General features: G+C 39.6%; 1 protein-coding gene across 31 annotated transcripts in view; it reads left to right on the top strand.

The window, feature by feature from the left end:
- Nucleotides 1–22,447, top strand: part of ASXL3 (ASXL transcriptional regulator 3) — a 186,652-nt gene that overhangs the window by 117,248 nt on the left and 46,957 nt on the right. For 20 of the 31 annotated variants that reach the window (XM_081562548.1, XM_081562540.1, XM_081562547.1 and 17 more), the window contains one exon: nucleotides 1,080–1,243. The exons of 7 other annotated variants lie outside the window; for them this stretch is intronic. In XM_081562548.1, coding sequence (XP_081418674.1) covers nucleotides 1,080–1,243 — 164 coding nt within the window. Of the gene's footprint in view, nucleotides 1–1,079; nucleotides 1,244–3,084; nucleotides 3,403–4,540; nucleotides 4,623–7,580; nucleotides 7,624–22,447 lie in introns of those variants that run through there. 4 more of the 31 variants (XM_081562571.1, XM_081562561.1, XM_081562572.1 and 1 more) reach the window with 4 other exon arrangements.

The raw sequence follows: 22,447 nt of genomic DNA, 5'->3' as shown, positions 1-22,447 counted from the left end.
TCTGCTTTTTAATACACTGCCTAGGTTTGTCATAGCTTTTCTTCCAAGAAGGAAGAATCTTTTAATTTTGTGGCTCCAGTCACCATCCGCAGTGATTTTGGAGCCCAAGAAAATAAAATCTGTTACTATTTCCACTTTTTCTTCATCTACTTCCATGAAATGATGGGACCAGATGTCACCATTTTAGTGTTTTTTCATATGTTGAGTTTTAAGCCAGCTTTTTTACTCTATTCTTTCACCTTCATCAAGAGGCTCTTTAGTTCCTCTTCTCTGTCATTAGTGTGGTATTATCTGCATATCTGAGAGAATTTCCATTTTGGATAGTACTGAAAATATTCTTCTATCATTGCTATCATTGCCATTTAGAAGGACATTTTTATTAATGAAATTCTAGGTCAAAACTTATTTTCTTTCGGCCCTTTGAAGATATTTCATTGTCATCTGTTATTTATTGGTAATACGATTCCTGGGTCTTATATTGATCTCTTTGTGGGTAATCTGTTTTTGCTCAAAATAATTTTAAGATTTTATTTTTGATATTTTGCTGTTTCAACACATCAGATGGAGGAATGAGTATTTATCCTTTTTGTGATTTGGTATGTTGCTTCTTCTGAGGACTCTTGTCATTTTTTAGTTCTAAAACTCGGAGAGACATTTGCTCTTCAAATATTGCCCCTCTGAGATCTGCTGTGTTTTTTCATTCTCAAACTCCTATAAATGTGCATCCTGACCACTTAATCTATTCCCTGTATTTTTTGATCTATCCTACCTTTTTGACTCATTTTAAATTCTGCATTCCAGATATTTTAATCAACTTTATCTAGACCTGGTGCTCTTTTGGGTTAAATATACAGATGGTATTGAGTGAAGTAGACATTATGAAAATTAAAGACAACTAAGGCAAGATAGAAACGCAGAGAAGCTTTGGAGATTTTCTTCTGAAATGTCACTCTGAAAAGAGACACAATTAAGTACATTATTGAATATATATATACCTTCAGTATACATTTTATGTGTGTGTACAGGCGTATGTTTTCCCAATCTATAGTGAATTCATACCTCTCGCTTATTTATCACAGGACACTTGAAATGGACCAAAGCTGAGGACATTGACATAGAAACCCCGGGATCTATTCTTGTCAACACTAACTTGAGGGCATTAATAAATAAACATACATTTGCTTCCTTACCTCAGCATTTTCAACAGTACCTCCTGCTTTTGCTCCCAGAAGTGGATAGGCAGGTAAGTAGAAGTTTCAGACATTTGATATCAGTTACCAGTTACATCATTATGAAATGACAGGTCTGTTATCGAAGATGACTGACACCTGAGTGGGTGGTTTTATGATAATCTAGTATATTTATGTGATTTACATACTTATTGCTGGCATTGGTGTGTTTGCTTAATCTGCCAAAACAGACTCATTTTTTATTAAAACTAGTGAGCCAATTCAAATTTTAAAATATAGCACATTGCCACAGAGTGGAAAAAACAGACCTACCCACATTGGGAAGGAAAAACAAAGAAATCAAGCGTTCCACTATCAAATAAATCTTTGAAGTAGCTGCTCCTTTGCCCTGAGGGAATATTGAAGTGCAGCAATAAAAAGCCAGGGTTTCTAAGAAATTATGTAAATGTTTTCATTCTCAACTCTTTCCCAAAAGCATTTAAAATTTATGTTTAGAGTTGGCTTCTGAGAGTCTATCATCATGAATATGATTGCCTATAAATAATCACCTTTTTATCTTTATTTTTAGTTGAACTGGAAATGCTTTAAGTGTATTTTTGTATTTTCAAAAAGCTTCTAAAATAAAGAAGTAGAAATATAGACTCATAATAGCAGGCATCAATCATCTTCTAAAGCTGTTTCCTTTGAAAAGAAAAAAATATATTTCATCACATAAACTTTCATTACATTTCACAAAAATTATTAAATGGTAACTAAGGAAACATTTCCTTGCAATTCTCATTTCAATAAGAGTTGACACTGTATGTACTTTCCAGCTGATGGACATATTATGCACGTGTTTATAAATTTGCATCTCAAAACTATAGACACATACATAAATTGATATGGGCAAGGTTGATTCAATATTTCCATATTATTTTGAACAAATATTCTTAGCTTTTTATTTGATTCTGTTTTCTCCTAACTTACCAACCTTTCATACATACTTAAAATTTGATGAGCTGCTGTTTTCTACCATTCTTTTGTATCTCTTTGGTGGATATTATTGTTCATTTTAGAAAAATACTATTTTGATTTTTGTGCATTTTTATTTGAAAATTTATTCAATATTTACTTCTGAATATAATGCATATTTGGTGCTTTGGAATAACAGAAATACAGTAAGTGCCTATTACATATTTATTGCATCAGTGATTAAATACACTCTAGTTGGATACAGAAGCTATATTCCTAAATAATGAAAATATGAGTTAGAAACAGGTGAACTTAGAAAAGCACAAAGTAAATTGAACTTTTATATGTAGAAGGGAAAAAAAAAATCACAGACAGATTTAAGATCCTTGAATTGGGCCTAGAAGTATAGGCAGAATTTGAATAAAATAGATGGAGATGTGTTTTATGTGAAAGATTCAAATATACAAAATCAAAAGCGAACTGTGAGCAGAGTCTGGATTATAGGAACAACACTACCAATGCGTCTGGAATGACAAATTAGAAGACAATTTTAGAAGATGCCTTGGGTATAAGGTTAAAAAAATCTGAACAGTGTTCTCACTGTGTTTGGAGTGCAAAGCCATTGAGGGCTTTTGAGCAGAGCTGTGTAATAAGATCACTACTTCTTAAGAAAATTACTCAGGCAATACTGAAAAGGGAATGTTAGAGATGGGAAGCATGAAAGTGGAAAGGGTGGTTAGAAAGTCGTTTCAGTTGTTCCAGAAGGCAAAGTGAGGGCTTGAACTTGAGGAATAGCAGTGCACTTGAAAAGGAATGTGGTTTAGCTGCTAAGTTGTGTCTGACTCTTGTGACCCCATGGACTGTAGGCTGCCCGGCTCCTCTGTCCTTGGGATTCTCCAGGCAGGAGTACTGGAGTAGGTTGGCATTTCCTTCTCCACAGGATCTTCCCAACCCAAGGATCAAACCCAGGTCTCCTGCATTGCAAGTAGATTCTTTACAAACTGAGCTACAAGGGAAAAGGAATAGAATAATGCAGTCACCATCACCAGTCACCACTGCCACCATCATCACCATCATCCAGTGGCAGCAATTTTACATTTTGCCAAATAACGCTTGAAGCAGGATGTCGGGAGAAGTCACTGATAATTCTTGGGTTTCAAGTTGGTATGACTGAGCATTGCATTCAGGTATTTAGAAAAACTATTTATTTGGGGGACAGTGAACTTATTAGCTATACAACTATTCCCTCCACTGCAAGGTATGTGTGGTTTATCTTGTTTACGGTTCTACCTCCTGTTGCTGGAATGAGATTCAGCATATATAAAATACTCACGTCTTTTTGCAATGAAGAAATGACAGATTGTCTTAGGATTAGCCAAATATTTCAGTAACCCAGAAGGCCACTCTGAATAAGTCTAATATTTAAACCAACCTGTAGCAGTTTCTGTTACTCAGTATTTTCCAGTCACTGTGAGGCATATAAATGAATAAGGCACAATATCTGTCCTCAAAGAACAGGTAGTTCATTGGGAAATTATGTATTCAAGAAATATTTACTGAGCATGTATTATTACTTTGCTAAATACAGAAGCTTCAAGAATGAATCTTGCAGAGGAATAGCAGGTGGAGGAGAAAGACAAGCTTATCCTGAAATATAGCTTCCTGTTTACTAGGAAAGAAGTCTGATAACTGGATAGATCTATGGAAAATTTAGTATAAGACCAGGCAGAGTCACATAAATAGAAGTATAAAGAAAGTCCTCAGAAGGCAGAGAGGGTGAAGAACTTTAATCTGAAAGTAGTGCTGAAGATTTTATGATGAAACAGATGCTTAACTTGCACCTTGAAGGTGTTTTGTAAATAGCATCAAGAGAAAGTGCATTTTACAGAGGGAGAACTTGTCGTTTACAAAGACTTGCTGTGTGTATGGTAGGATGCTGTGCTAAAGGACAGTGTGGTCTACAACCTTGAATACCTGGTTGCAGAGTCAACTCTTTAACTTTTTCTGAAACCAGGGGGTACTCAAGAGATTTCTCAAGTGAGAAGCAGCAGACATAAAATAATTTAAATAAATATTTTAGTGCCTGGACCTAGGGCAGGAGAAGAAGATCCAAAGGATAAATAAAGTCAGTCCTTATTTCCTCTTAGGAGCCAGTAGCCATGTAAATAATGTATTGGACAGGCAGAAAGATAAGACCCAGGGAGACTGGGTAAGAGATAAAGACAGTAGTTGAGATAAGAGATTAAGAATCTGCTTTGATATACGTCATCTAGTGTTCTGCCTATGTTTTCCTCTAAGAGTTATATAGTTTCTTACATTTAGGTCTTTAATCCATTTTGAGTTTATCTTTGTGTATGGTGTTAGGAAGTGTTCTAATTTTATTCTTTTTCATATAGCTGTCCAGTTTTCCCAGCACCATTTATTGAAGAGGCTGTCTTTCCCCCATTGTATATTCTTGTCTCCTTTGTCAAAAATAAGGTAATCATAGGTGCTTTCTGGGTTTATTTCTGGGCTTTCTATCTTGTTCCATTGGTCTATATTTATCTTTTTGTGCAAGTACCATACTGTCTTGATGACTGTAGATTTATAGTATAATCTGAAGTCAGGCAGGTTGATTCCTCCAGCTCCATTCTTCTTTTTCAAGACTGGTTTGGCTGTTCAGGGTCTTTTGTGTTTCCATATGAATTGTGAAATTTTTTGTTCTAGTTCTGTGAAAAATACCATTGGTAATTTGATAGGGATCGCATTGAATCTGTAGATTGCATTTGGTAGTATATTCATTTTCACAATATTGATTCTTCCCATCCAGGAACATGGAATATTTCTCTGTTTATGTCATCTTTGATTTCTTACATTAGTGTCTTGTAATTTTCTATGTACAGTTCTTTTGTCTCCTTAGGGATGACATAAATTAAAGCAAGATCCTCTATGACCCACCTCCTAGAGTAACAGAAATAAAAACAAAAGTAAACACATGGGACCTGATTAAACTTAAAAGCTTTTGCACAGCAAAGGAAACTATAAACAAGGTGAAAAGACAGCCCTAAGAATGGGAGAAAATAATAACAAATGAAACAACTGACAAAGGATTAATTTCCAAAATATACAAGCAGCTCATACAACTCAGTACCAGAAAAACAAACCACCCAATCAAAAAATGGGAAAAAGACCTAAACAAACATTTCTCCAAAGAAGACATACAGATGGCTAGCAAACACATGAAAAGATGCTCAACATCACTCATTATTAGAGAAATTCAAATCAAAACTACAATGAGATATCACCTTACATGGGTCAGAATGGCCATCATCAAAAAGTCTACAGACAATAAATGCTGGAGAGGGTGTGGAGAAAAGGGAACGTTCTTGCACTGTTGGTAGAAATGTACACTGATACAGCCACTATGGACGACGGTATGGAGAGTCTTTAAAAAACTAGGAATAAAACCACCATAGGACCCAACAATCCCACTCCTAGGCATATACCCCGAGGAAACCAAAATTGAAAAAGACACATGTATCCCATTGTTCATTGCAGCACTATTTATAATACCTAGAACATGGAAACAACCTAAACGTCCATCAACAGATGAATGGATAAAGAAGTTGTGGTACATATACACAATGGAATATTACTCAGCCATAAAAAGGAACACATTTGAGTCAGTTCTAATGAGGTAGATGAACCTAGAACTTTTTATGTAAAGTGAAGTAAGTCAGAAAGAGAAAGATTAAATATTGTATTCTAATGCATATATATGGAATCTAGAAAAACAGTACTGAAGAATTTACTTAGAGGGCAGCAGTGGAGAAACAGACATTGAGAATAGACTTACAGACATGGGGAGAGGGGAGGAGAGGGTGAGATGTATGGAAAGAGTAACATGGAAACTTACATTGCCATATATAAAATAGATAGCCAACGGGAATTTGCTGTGTGGCTCAGGAAACTCAAACAGGGGCTCTGTATCAACCTAGAGGGGTAGGGTGGGGAGGGAGATGGGAGGGAGGTTTGGAAGGGAGGGGATATATGTATATCCATGGCTGATTCATGTTGAGGTTTTACAAAAAACAAAATTCTGTAAAGCAATTATCCTTCAATAAAAAAATAATTAAAAAAGATTAAGAGTCTGACGTAAGACATTGGGCCTTGGAGAAGAAAAGAAAGGACTGAATTCCCTGCATATTTTCAACCCTGAAGAGTGGGAGTAAATGACACTGCCTGTGAGGTGGGTTTGTAGAAGATCTGGAGGCAACTGGAGATACTATCTAGGGTGATTTGGGAGGACAGGAAGACTCTGTGACCCCATCCACATTTGACATTGAGAAATTAAGAACTGTGTCTCTGCCCTGCTGGAGATAAGCTCAGCCCTCTCTCCCAGTAGCAAGGAACAGGCTACTGGATGCAACAAGCTTCCAAAGCTGCTCTATTTCTGTTCAGTTTATAAAAATCCAAAAGGAGGTGAACATCACCATTTTCTAGGCCAGAAGGAGTAGGAAAGGCGTGGGAATGTAAATATGATTACACAAATTTACTTGAGTCAGTGGAAGGTAGTGCAATTATGTGAAATTTCACTTGTATGAAAGCCTGATTTCACATATTTTTACAAAATTTGAAATTCTCAGCTTTCTTGTCTTCTTCCTTTGACTAACCAGGTTACTGACTGAGTTCTCCCCTGAAGCAGTCCTACAGGCTCTCCTATTCTGGGCCATGTGAAGCCAAAGTGTAATTCATTATGACACTTTTAAAATAAGGGAAGCTGGATTCCCCATTGATCATTAAGCCAGCCTTTCTGGTATTTTCTTTTTTCCATGTTTGTACTTTCTTTTTCTAGAGGACTATTTATCTTAGATTACGTATTTTACATATTCCTAGTTGTTTTATAACCTTGTCACATCTAGTTTATTTTAATTTTACCTCGCACACATTATGCTGCAATTAACAGAAAACTCAAACTTACTTAAATATAAAGGGGATTTATTGGCTCAGGTAATTGTAAGATGGAGGTTGGAGTAGGCTTCTAGTTGTTAGTCTGAGGATTCAGTTATTATCACCGACCAGTTTAACTGTGTTTAAAGAATTCATTCAAAAAATCTGTTCGCTTGTAGTTGGCCCTATTCTAAACCTGAATCCCTTTGTGGTAAGATGGCTACCTGAATTTTTAAAAACTGAGTATTTTTCTATTGGTTCACATTCTTAGGGAATATATTTGAAGCCATTTACCTCAGACTGGGACTTGAACCCATATGCTGGTACTCCAACCCAGCCAAAACCCAGTGTGGGACACAAACTCATGTGGCCAGGACTTGAACCCAGCACAAACCCATGGTACTGGTTTCAGGACCTAATGGAGCTCAGGCTCTTGATGTCTCATCACAGAAAGAATTTAGTGAGAGACAAAGTGATAGGTAAGACGTGGATTTTTTTCAGATTCAGGGAGAAGCACACTCCACAGAGAGAGGAAGGGCCGTTGCAGAGGGTGAGTGTGGAGAGAGTATGAACCATCTCAGAGGGCAGAATCTGGCGGCCTTGAAATGCGCTGTGGTTAGTTTTTATGGGCTGGGTAATTTCATATGCCAATGAGTGGGAGGGTTATTCCAACTATTTTGGGGACGGGGTGGAGATTTCCAGGAATGGGGCCCACTCCTTGGTCTTTTGACAGTGTTTTGGAACTGTCATGAAGTCTCTGGGTGTGTCATTTAGCCTGCTGATTGAGGATCAAAGTCTAGTCAAAGTTTACTTGTCTGCCATCTTGGACCCATTTGATTTTCATCGGTTTATGTTGTGTCCTTGGACTATGTCAGTCCTTCATAAGTTGTGCCCTGCCTGTTTCCTTCCTATTACATATTGATACTTCTGTCCTAGTATTTCAAAAACAAGACCTAAGAGTCACATGAATGGTACTATATGGATCACCTGTCCACTTAAACAGTGACTCCAACTGGGGGGAAATGGAATATGCAAATTGGTTTAAAGCAACCAGCCCTATTCTTGAACTTTAGAGTGGTCATCATCTCCAAAAGTAAAATGGTGCACTGTGGGGAATTTAGGAGTACTTTAGAAATTTGGTTTTTAGGATGTTCTGCTAGAGGGTGTGCAGTGGGGTTATGGGGGGGACATCAGCTATCATTGTTCACTGTGATGGGGTAGGTATGGAGTTTTGTTTTTAACGTGTTGGGTTGAGATGCTTCTATTATAGGAAATGTCCAGAAATGATTATGTGTTCAAGTTTTGTAACTGGAGAAAATGGAATTAGTGATTACAATCTACATAGATTATAGTGTCAGTTATGGGATTTGATGATACTGTGAAATATCATAATCATTCCAGAAAAAGACATATATTTGTGAGGAAGTGCATATTTCAAAGGGTATGGGAGGAGCCAGGAAATAGGTAGAAAATAGCAAATCTGTGAGAGAGCATCAGTGAGGAAATTATGTGCAGGCAGTAGTGTCAAGTGGACTTCAGGAGGTCACAGGGAGTAAGTGGGACATCTTTCCTTTGTTCCTTTAGATACACCCTCTGCCTCCTTTGCTCTGCTTTGCTCCAGGAGGCTGTCTATAGAGACTGATGTATATATGGACTACTGCATCAGCAAGAACGATGCCTCTGTCTTCCTTTGTTTTTAATATTCCTGTTGTTGTTCAGTTGCTAAGTCGTGTCCAATTCTCTGTCACTCTGTGGGCTGCAGCACGCCAGGCTTCCCTGTCCTTCACCATCTCCTGGAGCTTGCTCAAACTCATGTCCATTGAGTCAGTGATGCCATCCAACCATCTCATCCTCTGCCACCCACTTCTTGTGCAGCCTTCAGTCTTCCCTAGCATCAGGGGCTTTTTCCATGAGTGGCCAGAGTATTAGAGCTTCAGCTTCAGCATCAGTCCTTCCAGTGAATATTCAGGATTGATTTCCTTTAGGATTGACTGGTTTGACCTCCTTGCCGTTCAAGGGGCTCTCGAGAGTCTTCTCCAGCACCACAATTCAAAAGCATCAATTCTTTTGTACCCAGCCTTCTTTATGGTCCTCAGCTCTCACATCCATACATGATTACTGGAAAAACTATAGCTTTGAAATAATGACAAACTATTAGAAGACTTAAAAATATAGTAGAGAAGTTTCAAGCCTCATTATCCATCATACCCGCTGTCCCCAATATATTATGACGTTAAGCCTGTTTTTTTTTTTTTCCTGCAAACAAGGGTATCCTCTTACAAACGCACAATGCAGCCAATCAAAATCAGAAAACTGGTGTTTATGATTCTTACTGTGTAATTCTTAGACTCTATTCACATTTAGCCACTTGTCCCAGTAATGTCACTTTTAGCAACAAGATCCTTTTAGTATCAAATCTGTCATTGTATTTAGTTGCCATATCTTTTTAGTCACCTTCATTCTGGAATAGTTCTTCAGTCTTCCCTTGACTTCGTGATTTTGACACTTTTGAAGATTATAAGCCAATGTTAGTTTGTGAGATGTTTCCTAGTGATTAGATTCAGGTTTTACTACAAGGAGGAATATGACAAATGATGATGTGTTCTCCTTGCACCTATGAGGTGACACAAATTTCATTTCTCCTGATACTGATGTTGATCACTTAAACATTGTATTAAAATGTATCCCCCCAGGCTTCTCCAGGGTAACATTACTTATTCTTTCTTTGTAATTAAATAGTATTTTGTAAGGACTTTCTTTTAAACTGTGCAGATATCCTGTTCCTCTTCAGCCTGTCAGTTTTTCCACTTACTCCTATCTCTATGGTTTCTTCATTACTCCTTAGTTTTTTAATAGGTTATTATACTCAGTTGTCCATATTTGGTCACTAGGAGCCTGTTCAATCTGGTTCCTCTGTCTTCTGCAGTGTCTCCATCACTCTTTGAGTATCTCATTACTTTGAAATGCATGGAATTGTTCCAGTCTCATCTTATACTTTCCCTGCCCCAGCCCCAGAATGCACCCTTTCTCCAAGGAACCTTAGTTCCCTTTACTGGAAGGTGGTATTTAGAAATCAAGATCTCACTATACATATGTTCTTTGCTGTTGGGATGTAGCTGCTCCCAGATCTAGGACAGACTTATGAAATATTATTCATGTCTGTATATGCAGGAATGCATGCATCTATACATGTGTGTGCATGTTTGTGTGTGTGACCACCTTCTTCTGTCTTGGAGACAAGGAACATCTTACAGGAGAAAGAGTATGAGCCTATTCACAGTCCATAACTGTAAAACAGTTTCCATCTACATTTATTTCTAGATGCACCTCTATAGCTTATAAACTATGAATTCACAACTAAAGCTTCAAAACTAACCTAATGCCTCCTGGTTCATTCTAGCTTTCTCCCTTTCTATAGCTGTCCAACACTGACAGTGATAAATCACTTTCTGTTACTCTTAATATATCTAAATAGTCCATGAACCCCCTTGGAGTCAGTCTTCCATCTTGGCCACCTTACCTCCCCATGGGGATGGTGTCCTTACCACCCTGAGGCTCTGACTTTCCATGACTGCCCACTCCCCACTTCCCCTGCACCTTTCCCTTCCTGCTTGACCCCTCCCTCACACTGCTCATCAGGCTCCTCCTGTGCCTGCGCCCCCCCCACCTGCTCTGTCTCCCCTCTCCAGGTCTCCCCTTCATACAGTCACTCACCTTACCCCACTGGGCTTCATAATCCCACTCTGCACCATCATGAGTCCCTCCACAACTTCTCTAGCTCAGAGGCCTGCGTTAATATAAGCTTCCGGCCTGAATCACTCAGGAGGAGGATGAGAACACCCCTGGACTCTTAATTGGTTTCAACTGTTGGGAAGCCCCAGCAGGGGAGGAAGCAGAGTGAGCCTGAGCCCCTCGCCTGCCCTTCATGGACAACAGAGGCCACACCCATTGACCAGCTTCTATCAGAAAGTCCTCGCACACATACCTCTCTGTCCAAGTTCCAATCACTCCCTTCTCCCCTCACCTTTCAGGTTAAACACTCACCCCCATCCTTCACTCTGGCTTACTTCACTGTCCTCTGCGGTTTGGCTGCACCGTGCCCACATCTTTATAAATAGTTCCTTTAATCTACTTTCTTTGAAGAATGCTAACTTGAATGAGCCACCTGTACTTGCTGGGTTCCTGACTGACAGACCTTTTGAGGAAGTCGAATGATAGGGATGGAAAGCCAGTTCTGGTGGTTTGGGGAAGGACGTGTGGTTGATTCATTCAACCAACGTTTATGTAACCTGTGCATGCATGCTAAGTCGCTTCAGTTGTGTCCAACTCTTTGTGACCCTGTGGACTGTAGCCCACCAGGCTCCTCTGTCCCTGGGATTCTCCAGGCAAGAATACTGGAGTGGGTTGCCATCCTCTCCTCCAGAGACTCTTTCTGATCCCGGCATCAAACCTGCATCTCTGTGTCTCCTGCATTGGCAGGTAGTTCTTTACCACTAGTGCTGCCTGGAAAAGCATTGATGATACAGATGTTAATACTTACAGTTCATATCTTGAGGGAAGTAATGGTTAGAGAAGAGAGAGAGAAAAGCCTGAAGGTCAGAACTATGCTGTGGTGGTAACATATGCGTTGTGCTAAGGGGGCGTGTGCTGCGCTTAGTTGCTCAGTCATATCCGACTCTTTGCGACCCCATGGACTGTAGCCCGCCAGGCTCTTCTGCCCATGGGGATTGTCCAGGCAAGAATACTGGAGTGGGTTGATAGGCCGTCCTCAATGGGCTCTTCCCAACCCAGGGATTGAACCCAGGTCTCCTGCATTGCAGGTGGATTCTTTGCCTGTGACCCACCAGGGAAGCCCAAGAATACTGGGAGTGGGTAGCTTATCCCTTCTCCAGGGGATCTTCCCAACACAGAAATCGAACCGGGGTCTCCTGCATTGCAAACAGATTCTTTACCAGCTGAGCGACCAGTGAAGTCCAAGGGAACATAGAGGAGGTGGTTATATCCTGTCTGTGGGAGCTAGAGATTTCAAGAGAAGGTATTGTTGAACGAGGTCCAAAATGATGGAGGACGTTTCCCAGGTTAAGAAGTAAGGCGGGCATTCCTAGTAGAGGAAACAGTGTGTACCAGTAATAATACTGATGCCCTCAGTGCTAGGCCTCCCGCAGAGATAATCACTAGTCCTTGCAGCAGCTCTCTGAAGACTCTGTATTCCCGTCTTATATACCTGGAAACTGAGGATAAGGAAAGAAAAGGTCTTGCCCAGCCTCTTCCAAGTAAAAACATGGGAACCAGAATTTGAACACAGATTTGTCCACCCCCAAGGTGATGTTCTTTTCCTACATCATGCTCCCTTGCGGCCAGGACCGGCGGAAAAGTGTATGGTGTCTGTCCGCACGTAATTTGAGACGGCTGGGGTGAGAAAGTTGAGGCTAGAAAGGTAGGCTGGAGTGAGCTTTTAGAAAAGGCCTCATAGGTCAGTAAGCAATGTAGAACATACCAAGATTTTACATTTGGAGCATGACGTTGTTAGATTTGTGTTACAGAGAAAGAACTCTATTGGAGGAGCAAAGCATGGTAGAGGAGAGATCCCCCACTCTCCATCTGGGTACCATGTAGCCACACTGTCTTCCTTCCTGTCCCTCATACCTCAGCCTTTGTTCTCCCTCAGCTCTGCCAGAAATGCTTTCCCAGCATTGTTTGGCAAGGCCACCTCGTTCTCCACCAAGTCTCAACATCAGCTCCTCACAAGGGCTTTTCTTCTCTCTCCTCCCATCTAAAGTACTGTCTCTGGTTGTTTTCTAAGTTTTCTATGTTTCCTTTCCTGCACTTATTAAAGTCTGTGATTAACTTGTTTATGTATTTGTTCTTTTGTCTTTCCCCATGGAAATTAACAGCCCCGGGGCCAAGTGGCTCTATTTCTCCTCCTCACTGTGCCTGGCCTGGAGTGAGTGCTCAGTAAATGTTTTCCGAACGAATGAACGACTATAGCCTGGGAAGCCACTTGTAAGGCTAGTTTAACATGTCTGATAAGTGAGAATTTTAGCCAAAGCCACTATATTGTAGAATGGAATGGAAGGGTCTCATTCAGAAGACATTGTATTAGTTTGCTAGGGCTGCTGTAACAAAATACCACAGACTGGGTGACTTAAAAATAGCAATTTGTTTTCTCCCGGTTCTGGACGCTGCAAGTCCAAGATCAAGGTGCTGGCATTCTTGGAGTCTCCCTGGGCCTCTCTGCTCTTTTGGCTTGTAGATAGCTTCCTTTTATATGTGTCTTGACTTGTCCTTTTCTTTGCATGCCCCAATCTCTGATGTCACTTTCTCTTCTTAGAAAGACACCCCTCATACTACGTTAGAGCCGCACCAGTATGACCTGATTTAACCCTAATTACCTCTTTGAAGGGGGCTTCCTAGGTGGAACTAGTGGTAAAAGAACCTGCCTGCCAATGTAGGAGACATAAGAGACATGGGTTCGCTCCCTGGGTTGGGAAGATCCCCTGGAGGAGGGTATGGCAACCCACTCCAGTATTCTTGCCTGGAGAATCCCATGGACAGAGGAGCCAGGAGATCTATAGTCCATAGGGTTGCAAAGAGTCAGACATGACTGAAGCAACTTAGCACACACACATTTACCTTTCTGAAGGCCCTGTCTCCAAGTATATGGTTAGGGCTTCAATTAGAGCTTCAACCTATGAATTCAGGAGAGGGGGGCGCCTTCTGCCCAATACAGACATTTTAGAAATAAAATCATCATGACTTGGTAATTGGATTTAAGGGAGAAGGAGAAATGGAACACTCCTTTTAGGTAGTATTTATTGTGCACTTGAGAATAGCAAAGTATTGCTGTATTTTTAAAGCTAGGGTGGACTTAAACATGATTTTGTCCTAAAATTGAGGCAGTTCACAGAAGAAATTGAAGATAGAAGAGTGAGGATTTGATTTATGGCCCCAAGTCTTAGAATAGATGGAAAGGGATAGACTTCTTGGTGAAGAAGCTGGTTTAAGAAGAACAAAAAAGAATTCTAATTTCTGAGCTCAGAGAGAAGATGATCATGAAGGATGAGTGAAGAAATAACTAAAAGTAAAAGGTACAGTGCTTCCCTGGTAGCGCAGATGGTAAAGAATCTGCCTCCAATGCAGGGGACCTGAGTTCTATCCCTGGATTAAGAAGATTCCGGGAAGGGAATGAATGTCTACCTACTCCAGTACTTTTGCCTGGAGAATTCCGTGGAGGAGCCTGGTGGCCTACAGTCCATAGGGTCACCAGAGAGTTGAACATGACTGTGCGACCAACACTTTCTTTCAAAGAGTATGGTGTAGAGAGGGGTTTTCAGCTGGGTGGTGATTTGTCTGCTCAGAAACTAGAGAATTAGGGATTTCTTGAGAGTTAAATAGCTTTGGAAAGCAGCTGGATGGATCGTCCTATGAATTCATCCTGGAGAAAAGTGCTTGCTGACCAACATGGAGGCCCCATTTGAGTGTAGATGGTGGCAGACATCCTTGGTCTACTTCTGTGTTTTCCACTCAACACTGCTAGATATTGGTACATTTAGCTTGGAGCCAGGAGTTGAGTTTTGCCAGAGTTGTTGAAGATTTAGAAAGGAGCTGCAAGATTTTAGGGGACTTGTGAGATGCTTGTTGGGGCAACTGATTATGGGGTCCGAGCTCCATAGGGAGAAAAGTTAGGTCAGAGGGGCTGGTGTAAGTGGAGGTCTCAGGGAAAGGATAATGTGGGTTAAAGGTTAAGAAAGATACATTGTTGAAAGAATAGTCTCAGAATAACACACTTTTAATATAATGCGGTTTGGGAAAACACATGAGTCAAATGTCATCTCCTTGGCCACAGCATTTTGGTTCAGAGATCAAACACAAAGAAACGGGGCTTCCCTGGTGGCTCAGTGGTGGGGAATCCACTTGCTAACGCAGGAGCCGCTGTTTAGGTCCCTGGTCCAGGAGGATCCCACATCCCGTGGAGCAGCTAAGCCTGTGTGCCACAACTGTGGAGCTTGTGCTCTACAGCCTGCAGCTACTGAAGCCCCCGCGCCCTGGAACCTGTGCTCCACAAGAGAAGTCACTGAAATGAGAAGCCTGCACACCACAACTGGAGAGTAACCCTTGCTTGCTGCAACTAGAGAAAAAGCCTGCACAGCAACGAAGATCCAGCACAGCCAAAAATAAGTAAATAAAATTACCAAAAAAAAAAAAAAAGGAAAGAAGGGGCGGGTCAGGGCAGCACTGGTAGTGCTGGTGAACAGGTAGAACTGTAGCTAGCTAGTTCTTGTTCTGTCCCCTTGCAGGATTGCTGGCTTATTAAATTCAGTGCTTGGGTTTATTTCAGACATGGCTTTTTTGCTTAGCTCTCTGCAAGATGTGCTTGGAAAATTTTTAGAACCTTCTTGATTGTACATAACAGATCCTTTCTTTCTTTAAGAATTTGTACTTTATAAATGACATCTACGTGGGACACTTCTGTGACCTTTTTAAAATATATGGCAGCTGGTAGAATAAATGTCAACTAAAGTGGAGTTGTATTTAGGTTTTTATTACACTTTCAGATTGAACATCACTGATGAATAGATGGTTGTCATTTCTGTCATCTGTATCATTCTTAAGTGATGTTCATCTTTGCCTCCATTTGGTGGCGTCAGGCTATCAGACTGTCTCTCCAAATACTTACAGGACCATCCCCCAGCTGCTTCTAAATAAATTATGCCTTTTTTTTTTTTTTTTGTCCAAATGGTAATTGCAGTATTTCAATCCATTCTTACTTATCTCCCCATTCAGTTCTGTGTGCCTATGGTCTGTTAAATGATGGGCCACTGAAGGATATGTACTGTGTAGGCTCTTTAAAATCCGATCTAGCTTTGTGCTCTTCAGGTTTTTGAACTCACTGGCAATAATGCACATAATTTTAACTGTGGAGAATGTCATTAAACCAAAATGGAACGTTTACACAGTCCCTTTTGCAGAGAATTTCAGACCAGGAAAATGAATGCGTGTGTCAGACATTTTACAGCACGCGAGAATGTGATTTATTGATTTCTGATGGCTCTGTTGGCATCAGTGTATATATTTAAAGAAGTCACGCAGCCTTTATAAATGCAAATGGGAAAGGGCTTTCCATCTTTTTCCTTCATAGGAATAGCTCATACATTTGCAATAACTCAGGCTCCTCTTAGAGATTGCTCTATGTACTGTATATATTGATTTTAAAATTATACCGTTATTTTATTCTACAAATAGCGTATATAATGAAATGTCAATTTACCTAACAGATTATAAAAATTTGAATGTATGAAAGATATTAAAAAAATACTCATATCTTAAGCCTTGAGGTAAAAGTAAGTGCATACTTGAGATGTAATTATTTTAATGGAACTGACACTTTGGCTTTTTCCCTGCTCCTGAAAGCATATCTTAAAGTACTTAGGAAATCCAATATTCCTTCTATCCTGACTCACTTACTGGTGATTGTAAATCATACACGGTCAGAGAGATCCATGCAGACCACATCTGCATATTTCCATTCTGGCCATTTGAGCTTTATGCTCATGGAGGGAAGTGATTTCATCTGGATATTATTCATTTCTTAGCTAACTGGATAGTTAACATCAACTTCTGTTTATCAGGATCTGCTTCAGTGTGTATCAAATAATGTTTAAAGTGGATTGAATTACAGACGTGCAAGTAATTGCACATAATAGGCAATCCAACAAATGGAGCCTCCATCCGCCCTGTGTGTAAGGTGATTAATTGAAGAGCACAGACTCACTTAACCTGGACAACGTCCCATTCTGTGCATTAAACCACTTCTTTTCTCCTTTATATTGGATACTAAGTGGCTGCCCTAAAGGAATAAGGGGGTATCCTTGGCCCTGTATGATCAACAGCCAATGGCATATCAGATTGATAAATATTTAATATTGTCATCTGATATTTTCATAATTACCTTTTTTATATAAATTATTTAATAATGCATGTATGCTCAATTCCTAACTACCAGCTTATACAGGAATGGAGAATAAGGAACTTGAACAAGTTGTCTTATCATACAAAAGGCTAGATTTGAAAAAGAGAGTCATGCACGTGGCAGGTTACATATTAGCGCCTCTCCTTTTAATAAAGGGTATTGTAATGCCAAGGTCACTGTGGACAAGTAGGAACAGGTGCCATACAGTGACTTACTCTTAAATTAGGCTCAAGAGAAGAAGAGAACAGATTTCACCTTTAGAACTCATAAGCAGTTATTAAGCCCTAATCAAAAAATAAAATTGCCTGAGAAAATATTTTCATTCTATTTGTCAAATTTATTAAAGATCACTGTAAAGGAATAAAGAATCTATTATAAGCAGGATGGGAACAGTCTAATTATGTTTGAGCTTCTGGATTAAGCTGGCAGTATAAGTCTGCATATTTAATTTATTTCCCTGCTTCTAAAGTTCCCATTAAAAGGGGACTGGCTTTTATCCATCATTATATTTCTTTACCAGTCCTGGAACCTGGATGAAAAATGCCATCCAGATTCCAGAAACTGTGAGAAGTTTCTGCTGGAGATAATGAAGATGAGACTAGATGGAGTTATGTGTGTACATGCTGTTGTGTCCGACTGTTTGTGACCCCATAAACTGTGACTTGCCTGGCTCTTCTGTCCATGGGATTTCCCAGGCAAGAATACTAGAGCGAAGTGCCATTTCCTACTCCAGGGGACCTTCCCAACCTAAGGATCTAACCTGCTTCTCTTGCCCCTCCTGCATTGGCAGATGGATTCTTTGCCACTGCACCACCTGGGAAACCCACATGGAGTTAAGAGGTGACCAGAATGAAAATGACTGCCTGCAGCAGAGAACCGGTATGGGATGTGACTGAAAGAGACTGTAGGTTTACCTTAGATGGAACCGGGCTGTGTTGTCAGGGCCAGAAGCAAGGGTGGAGCCTTTGGGAGAAGGAGCAAATCTCTACCTGGCTCCTGTCTTCTGGAAATTCCCCTAGGATTTAGTCTTTCAACTGTGGACATTCCCACTGAAGAACATGTTTCCAGTCCACACTTGCCTAAGGGGTTAGCTGACTTTCTGTGTCCAAAGACTGGCTGTTTTGCCAGCTAAAGGGAGGCCTAGACTCAGTGATGTATCCTTAAACATGTGGTTAGTACATTCTTTTTAAAGCATCAATTGGTACTCCCCACAAGTACAAACTTTTACTTGAGGAAGCATTAGTAGGGTGAGGATGTACTTTTTCCTGATCCCTTATCTGGATCTGAAAGACTTGAGCAAGCTGCAGCTGAGTTTCTGAAAAGACTGTCTCAATATCCAGTGATGATCCGACACCTATGGACCTCTCTGTCTTCGGATGAAGGGAGAGCTTGATAAGGCAATGTAGGATAGACCGGGCAGTGCAGAAACTGGACCTGGTGTGACAACTCAGAGAACAAGGCCTTCTGTGTCATACAGAAACAGGATAAAAATGACTTCAGCAGTATCAATTAGCAAGCTAAAGATGATTCAGAAGAAATTAGTTATATTTACAAATATTAATTGAACTTTAATGGTGAGCTATGTGTAGTGTGCTAGTCATGGGGGATACCCAGTTACATGAGATCGCCCTGTATCTGCCTTCACCAAGCTTACAGTCTGGTAGGAGAAACAACAATTGGAGGGAATGTATAGGAAGCCACTGGGAATATATTTTTGAAGAAGAGAGAGGAAGCTTATGAGCAGGCAAAGAAGTGAGCTTGATGTAGTTATGGCATCTGTTCTGGACCAGCACTATAGTAAGTGCTACATTAAGTTTGACATCTTACATGGGTATAGTTGATGGTCCCCTGACACAATTAAAATTGTGCCATCAAAGAACACTAAACACAGATCACCTTAACAAATGTAATAATAATAATAAAAAGTTTGAAGTATTATGAGAATTCCCCAAATATAATACAGAGACACAAAGTGAACAAATACTGTCAGAAAAATACTGTCAGGCTCTGATAGACCTGCTACTGCATGGTTGCCACAAACCTTCAATTTGCAAAAACACAGTATCTGATAAGTGGAGTAACGCAACAGAATGAGATATGCCTGTATCTGTAAACAGCTTGATATTGGAACCCTAACATATTTTAAGCCAAATCAGAAGTGTTCAGTCTGTGGCAGATTCTTCCCCATGACTGAGGTCTGTGTTTTTCCAATCTCTTGGTGAGAACAGACTTTGTGAGTAGTTCTTGCCAAGCCCCTGATTATTTTGTCCAAGGAGAACTCTAGATTTTGTCTCTGAGGTACTCTGGTTCTCTTCTTTGGTTCTCTGGTTCTCTTCATATGAACTGTAACTGCCTTGGTTTCCTCTGATAACTCAGCTTCAGTGTCTTGCTAGCTCATCTTCAGTGGATGGATGGTTGGTACCATTCACTGGGGTAGGTAAAACTGGAAGAAAAGCATTTTTTGGTTTTGGACATGTTGCATCTGAGGGGCCTTTGAGAAGTCTGTAGGGAAAATTTGAATTTAAAAATTGGCTCTGTTGGTTTGAAGGTTAGAGTTCTAAGCAGGAGGTATAAAAAAAAAAATTGGGAACCACCAACCTATAGATGTTAAGGCCATGGATATGAATGACATGTACTAAAGGATAGAATGAGAAGAGGGCTAAGGCTGAGGCTTGAGATTTCCATGTCTTAATGGCTGAGTAAGAGATTAAGCTTGCAAATACAACTGAAAAATAATAGCCAATGAAGTGACATAGAGGAAAACCAAGTGTTTGTATCACTAAAGTTGAGAGTAAATATTTAAGGAGTGAGTGAGTTATTTTAACACTCAAGTATCAAAGAGATGATGATGGATAGGTCCCCATTGGACTTCACATACGTATTTCACTGGTGATCCTCACAAGAACAATTTTGAAGGTATAGTAGGAAGGAAAAACCACTGGGGAGTGGCTTTGAAAGAGAATGAAAGAGAATTTGGAGAGACTGCTTCATTTTTCAATTCATATAAGTCTTAGAATTTCTTGTGTGCGTGTCTGTGCTAAATCACTTCAGTCATGTCCAACTCTTTGCAACCTTTTGGACTATAGCCCGCCAGGCTCCTCTGTCCATGGGATTCTCCAGACAAGAATACTGGAGTGGGTTGCCATTCCCTTCCTCCAGGGATCTTCCCAACCCAGGAATCGAACCCACATTTCTTACATCCCCTGCATTGGCAGGTGGGTTCTTTACCATCAGCACCACCTGGGAAGCCCTAGAATTTCTTAGATCTTAGAACTTCTTGTTGAAATATTTCTGAGATCTTAGAATTTCTTATTGAGTACCTTGAGGCCATTGTTCTCTCTTAAAAATTGCTATTGTAAATGGAGTCTTTTCTTCTGTAACAGAATTGTTGTCTTGTGTATGTGAAAGCTATTTTTTTTCTTTAGCCATCTTACTCAATTTTTGATATATTTTAATTGTTTTTCATTTTGTACTCTTGAATTTTTCAGATAATCATATCACTGATGAACAGTGATAATTGTAATTCCTTTTTTCTCATTACTGTACTTTTTAGAACCAGTTCCTTTATTTGATAGTGAAGAAAACCAGATTGGAAGAGGGTAAGGATTAAAGGAAGGGAGAAAATAGAGACAGGCATATATCTTTTAATAAATTTGTTTTGATGTATAAAGAGTCATAAGGTTAATTGGAACAGCATAACTTAAGGAGAGAGGTGGGGTTTTGTCTAAAATTTTTTCATGTGTGGGAAGATTGAATTGAAGTTGAAATAGTCACTGAAGAGTGAGAAGGTGAGTGCATTGAAAGCAGCAGAATAGACAAGCTGGAGAGAGAGATGTGTCCTGGAGTTGAAGACTGCATTATCAAACCTGTCTGCTTTATAGAATAGATTTTTCCAAAATATACCAGCTGTACTGGCTGTAGAATAGCAAGGGCTTTCTACCATAGATTGGGCTTTTGTCATATGGGTGTATCCAGATGATGAGAAGGGCAAAATCATCTGAACATGATGAGCCAGAAGATCTAAAGTTGACAACAAGGGGGATGATGAAAGGAGAGGAACAGTGGACTGGGTGCAAGTAAAGAGGTGTAAGTCCAGGAATGGTCCTTGTAGGCATATGTGAACAAGCTGGCAAGAGGAAGCTGGGTTAGCGTAATATATGATTAAATGCTATTGTGATAGAGCAATATTGTGCTGTTGCTATTGTTCTATCTATTGTGATAGAATTTGGGGGGGGGGGTTCCTGGTTTTCTCCAAATGCCTGTAGTGTTTTTTTAAGCTACCCTTAGCTCTATAGAAAATTTGATTTTTCCTGTATGATGTGGAGTTTCATGTCTAGCTTAAGAATATATTGCCTATGTCGATATTATACTAATATACCCCAAACTAGTCTAATCTTTTTTTTAATATTAATTTTTTTTTCCTTTAAATTTTTAAAAGTGTAAGTCCTGCAATTTTTTTTTTTCAAGATGGTTTTGTCTGTTCTGGGACCCCAAATTTCCAAATGAATTTAGGATATGCCTGTCAAATTCTGTAAAGAAGCCAGTTGTAATTTTGATAGGAATTGTCTTAAATCTGTAGATCACTTTTGAGACTATTGCCAACTTAACAGTATTAAGTATTTTGATCCATAACTTAGGATGTCTTTTCATTTATTTAGATCTTCTGTGACTTCTTTCAATTAAAAAAAAATTTTTTTTTTTTAGTTTTCAGAGTATAAGTTTTGCATTTCTTTTGTTAAATGTATCCGTTACTATTGTATTATTTTATTTTATTTTGACCACTGCCATATGGCATTTGGGAGTCTTAGCTCCCCAACCAGAGGTCAAACCTGGGTCCCCTACAGTGGAAGTATGGAGTCTTAACCAGTGGACTGCCAGGGAAGTCCCCTATTTTTTTATTTTTAATGAATGTTATTCTCTCTTTGTATATAATCAGTCTTGTCTCTCTTGTTTATTTCAAAATTTTCTCTTTGGTCTTCAGCATTTTTACTATGATGTGTCTGAGTGTGCATCTCTTTACATTGATCCTACTTAAAGTACGTTGAGCTTCTTCAATTTGTAGATCGTTCTCCATTCAGTTTGGGATGGTTGGCCATTATTCCTTTGACTGCTTTCTGCTCCCTTCTCTCTCTTCTCTTTGTGTTACTCCTGTTACCTATTCATTTGTACACTTAATTGTGCCCCACATTTCTCTGAGGCTCTGTTCATTCATTTCACCTTTTTTTCTCTGTGTTCTTCAGAATGCGTAATTTCTATTGCTCTATCTTCAAGTTGGCTGATTCTTTCTTCTGCCTGTTCAAATTAACTGTTGAGCCCTTCTAGTGCAATTTTCATTTTATCTTACTTTTAAATCCAGAATTTTCACTTGGTTCTTTTTCATAGTTATCTCTTTATTGGTATTTTC

The sequence above is a fragment of the Giraffa tippelskirchi genome, chromosome 14 (genome assembly GCF_054371585.1).
Source record: "Giraffa tippelskirchi isolate mGirTip1 chromosome 14, T2T-mGirTip1v1.2.pri, whole genome shotgun sequence".
Taxonomy (NCBI): Eukaryota; Metazoa; Chordata; class Mammalia; order Artiodactyla; family Giraffidae; genus Giraffa; species Giraffa tippelskirchi.
The sequence above is the reverse complement of the archived record's forward strand: the minus strand, read 5'-3'. Positions and strand labels throughout refer to the sequence as shown.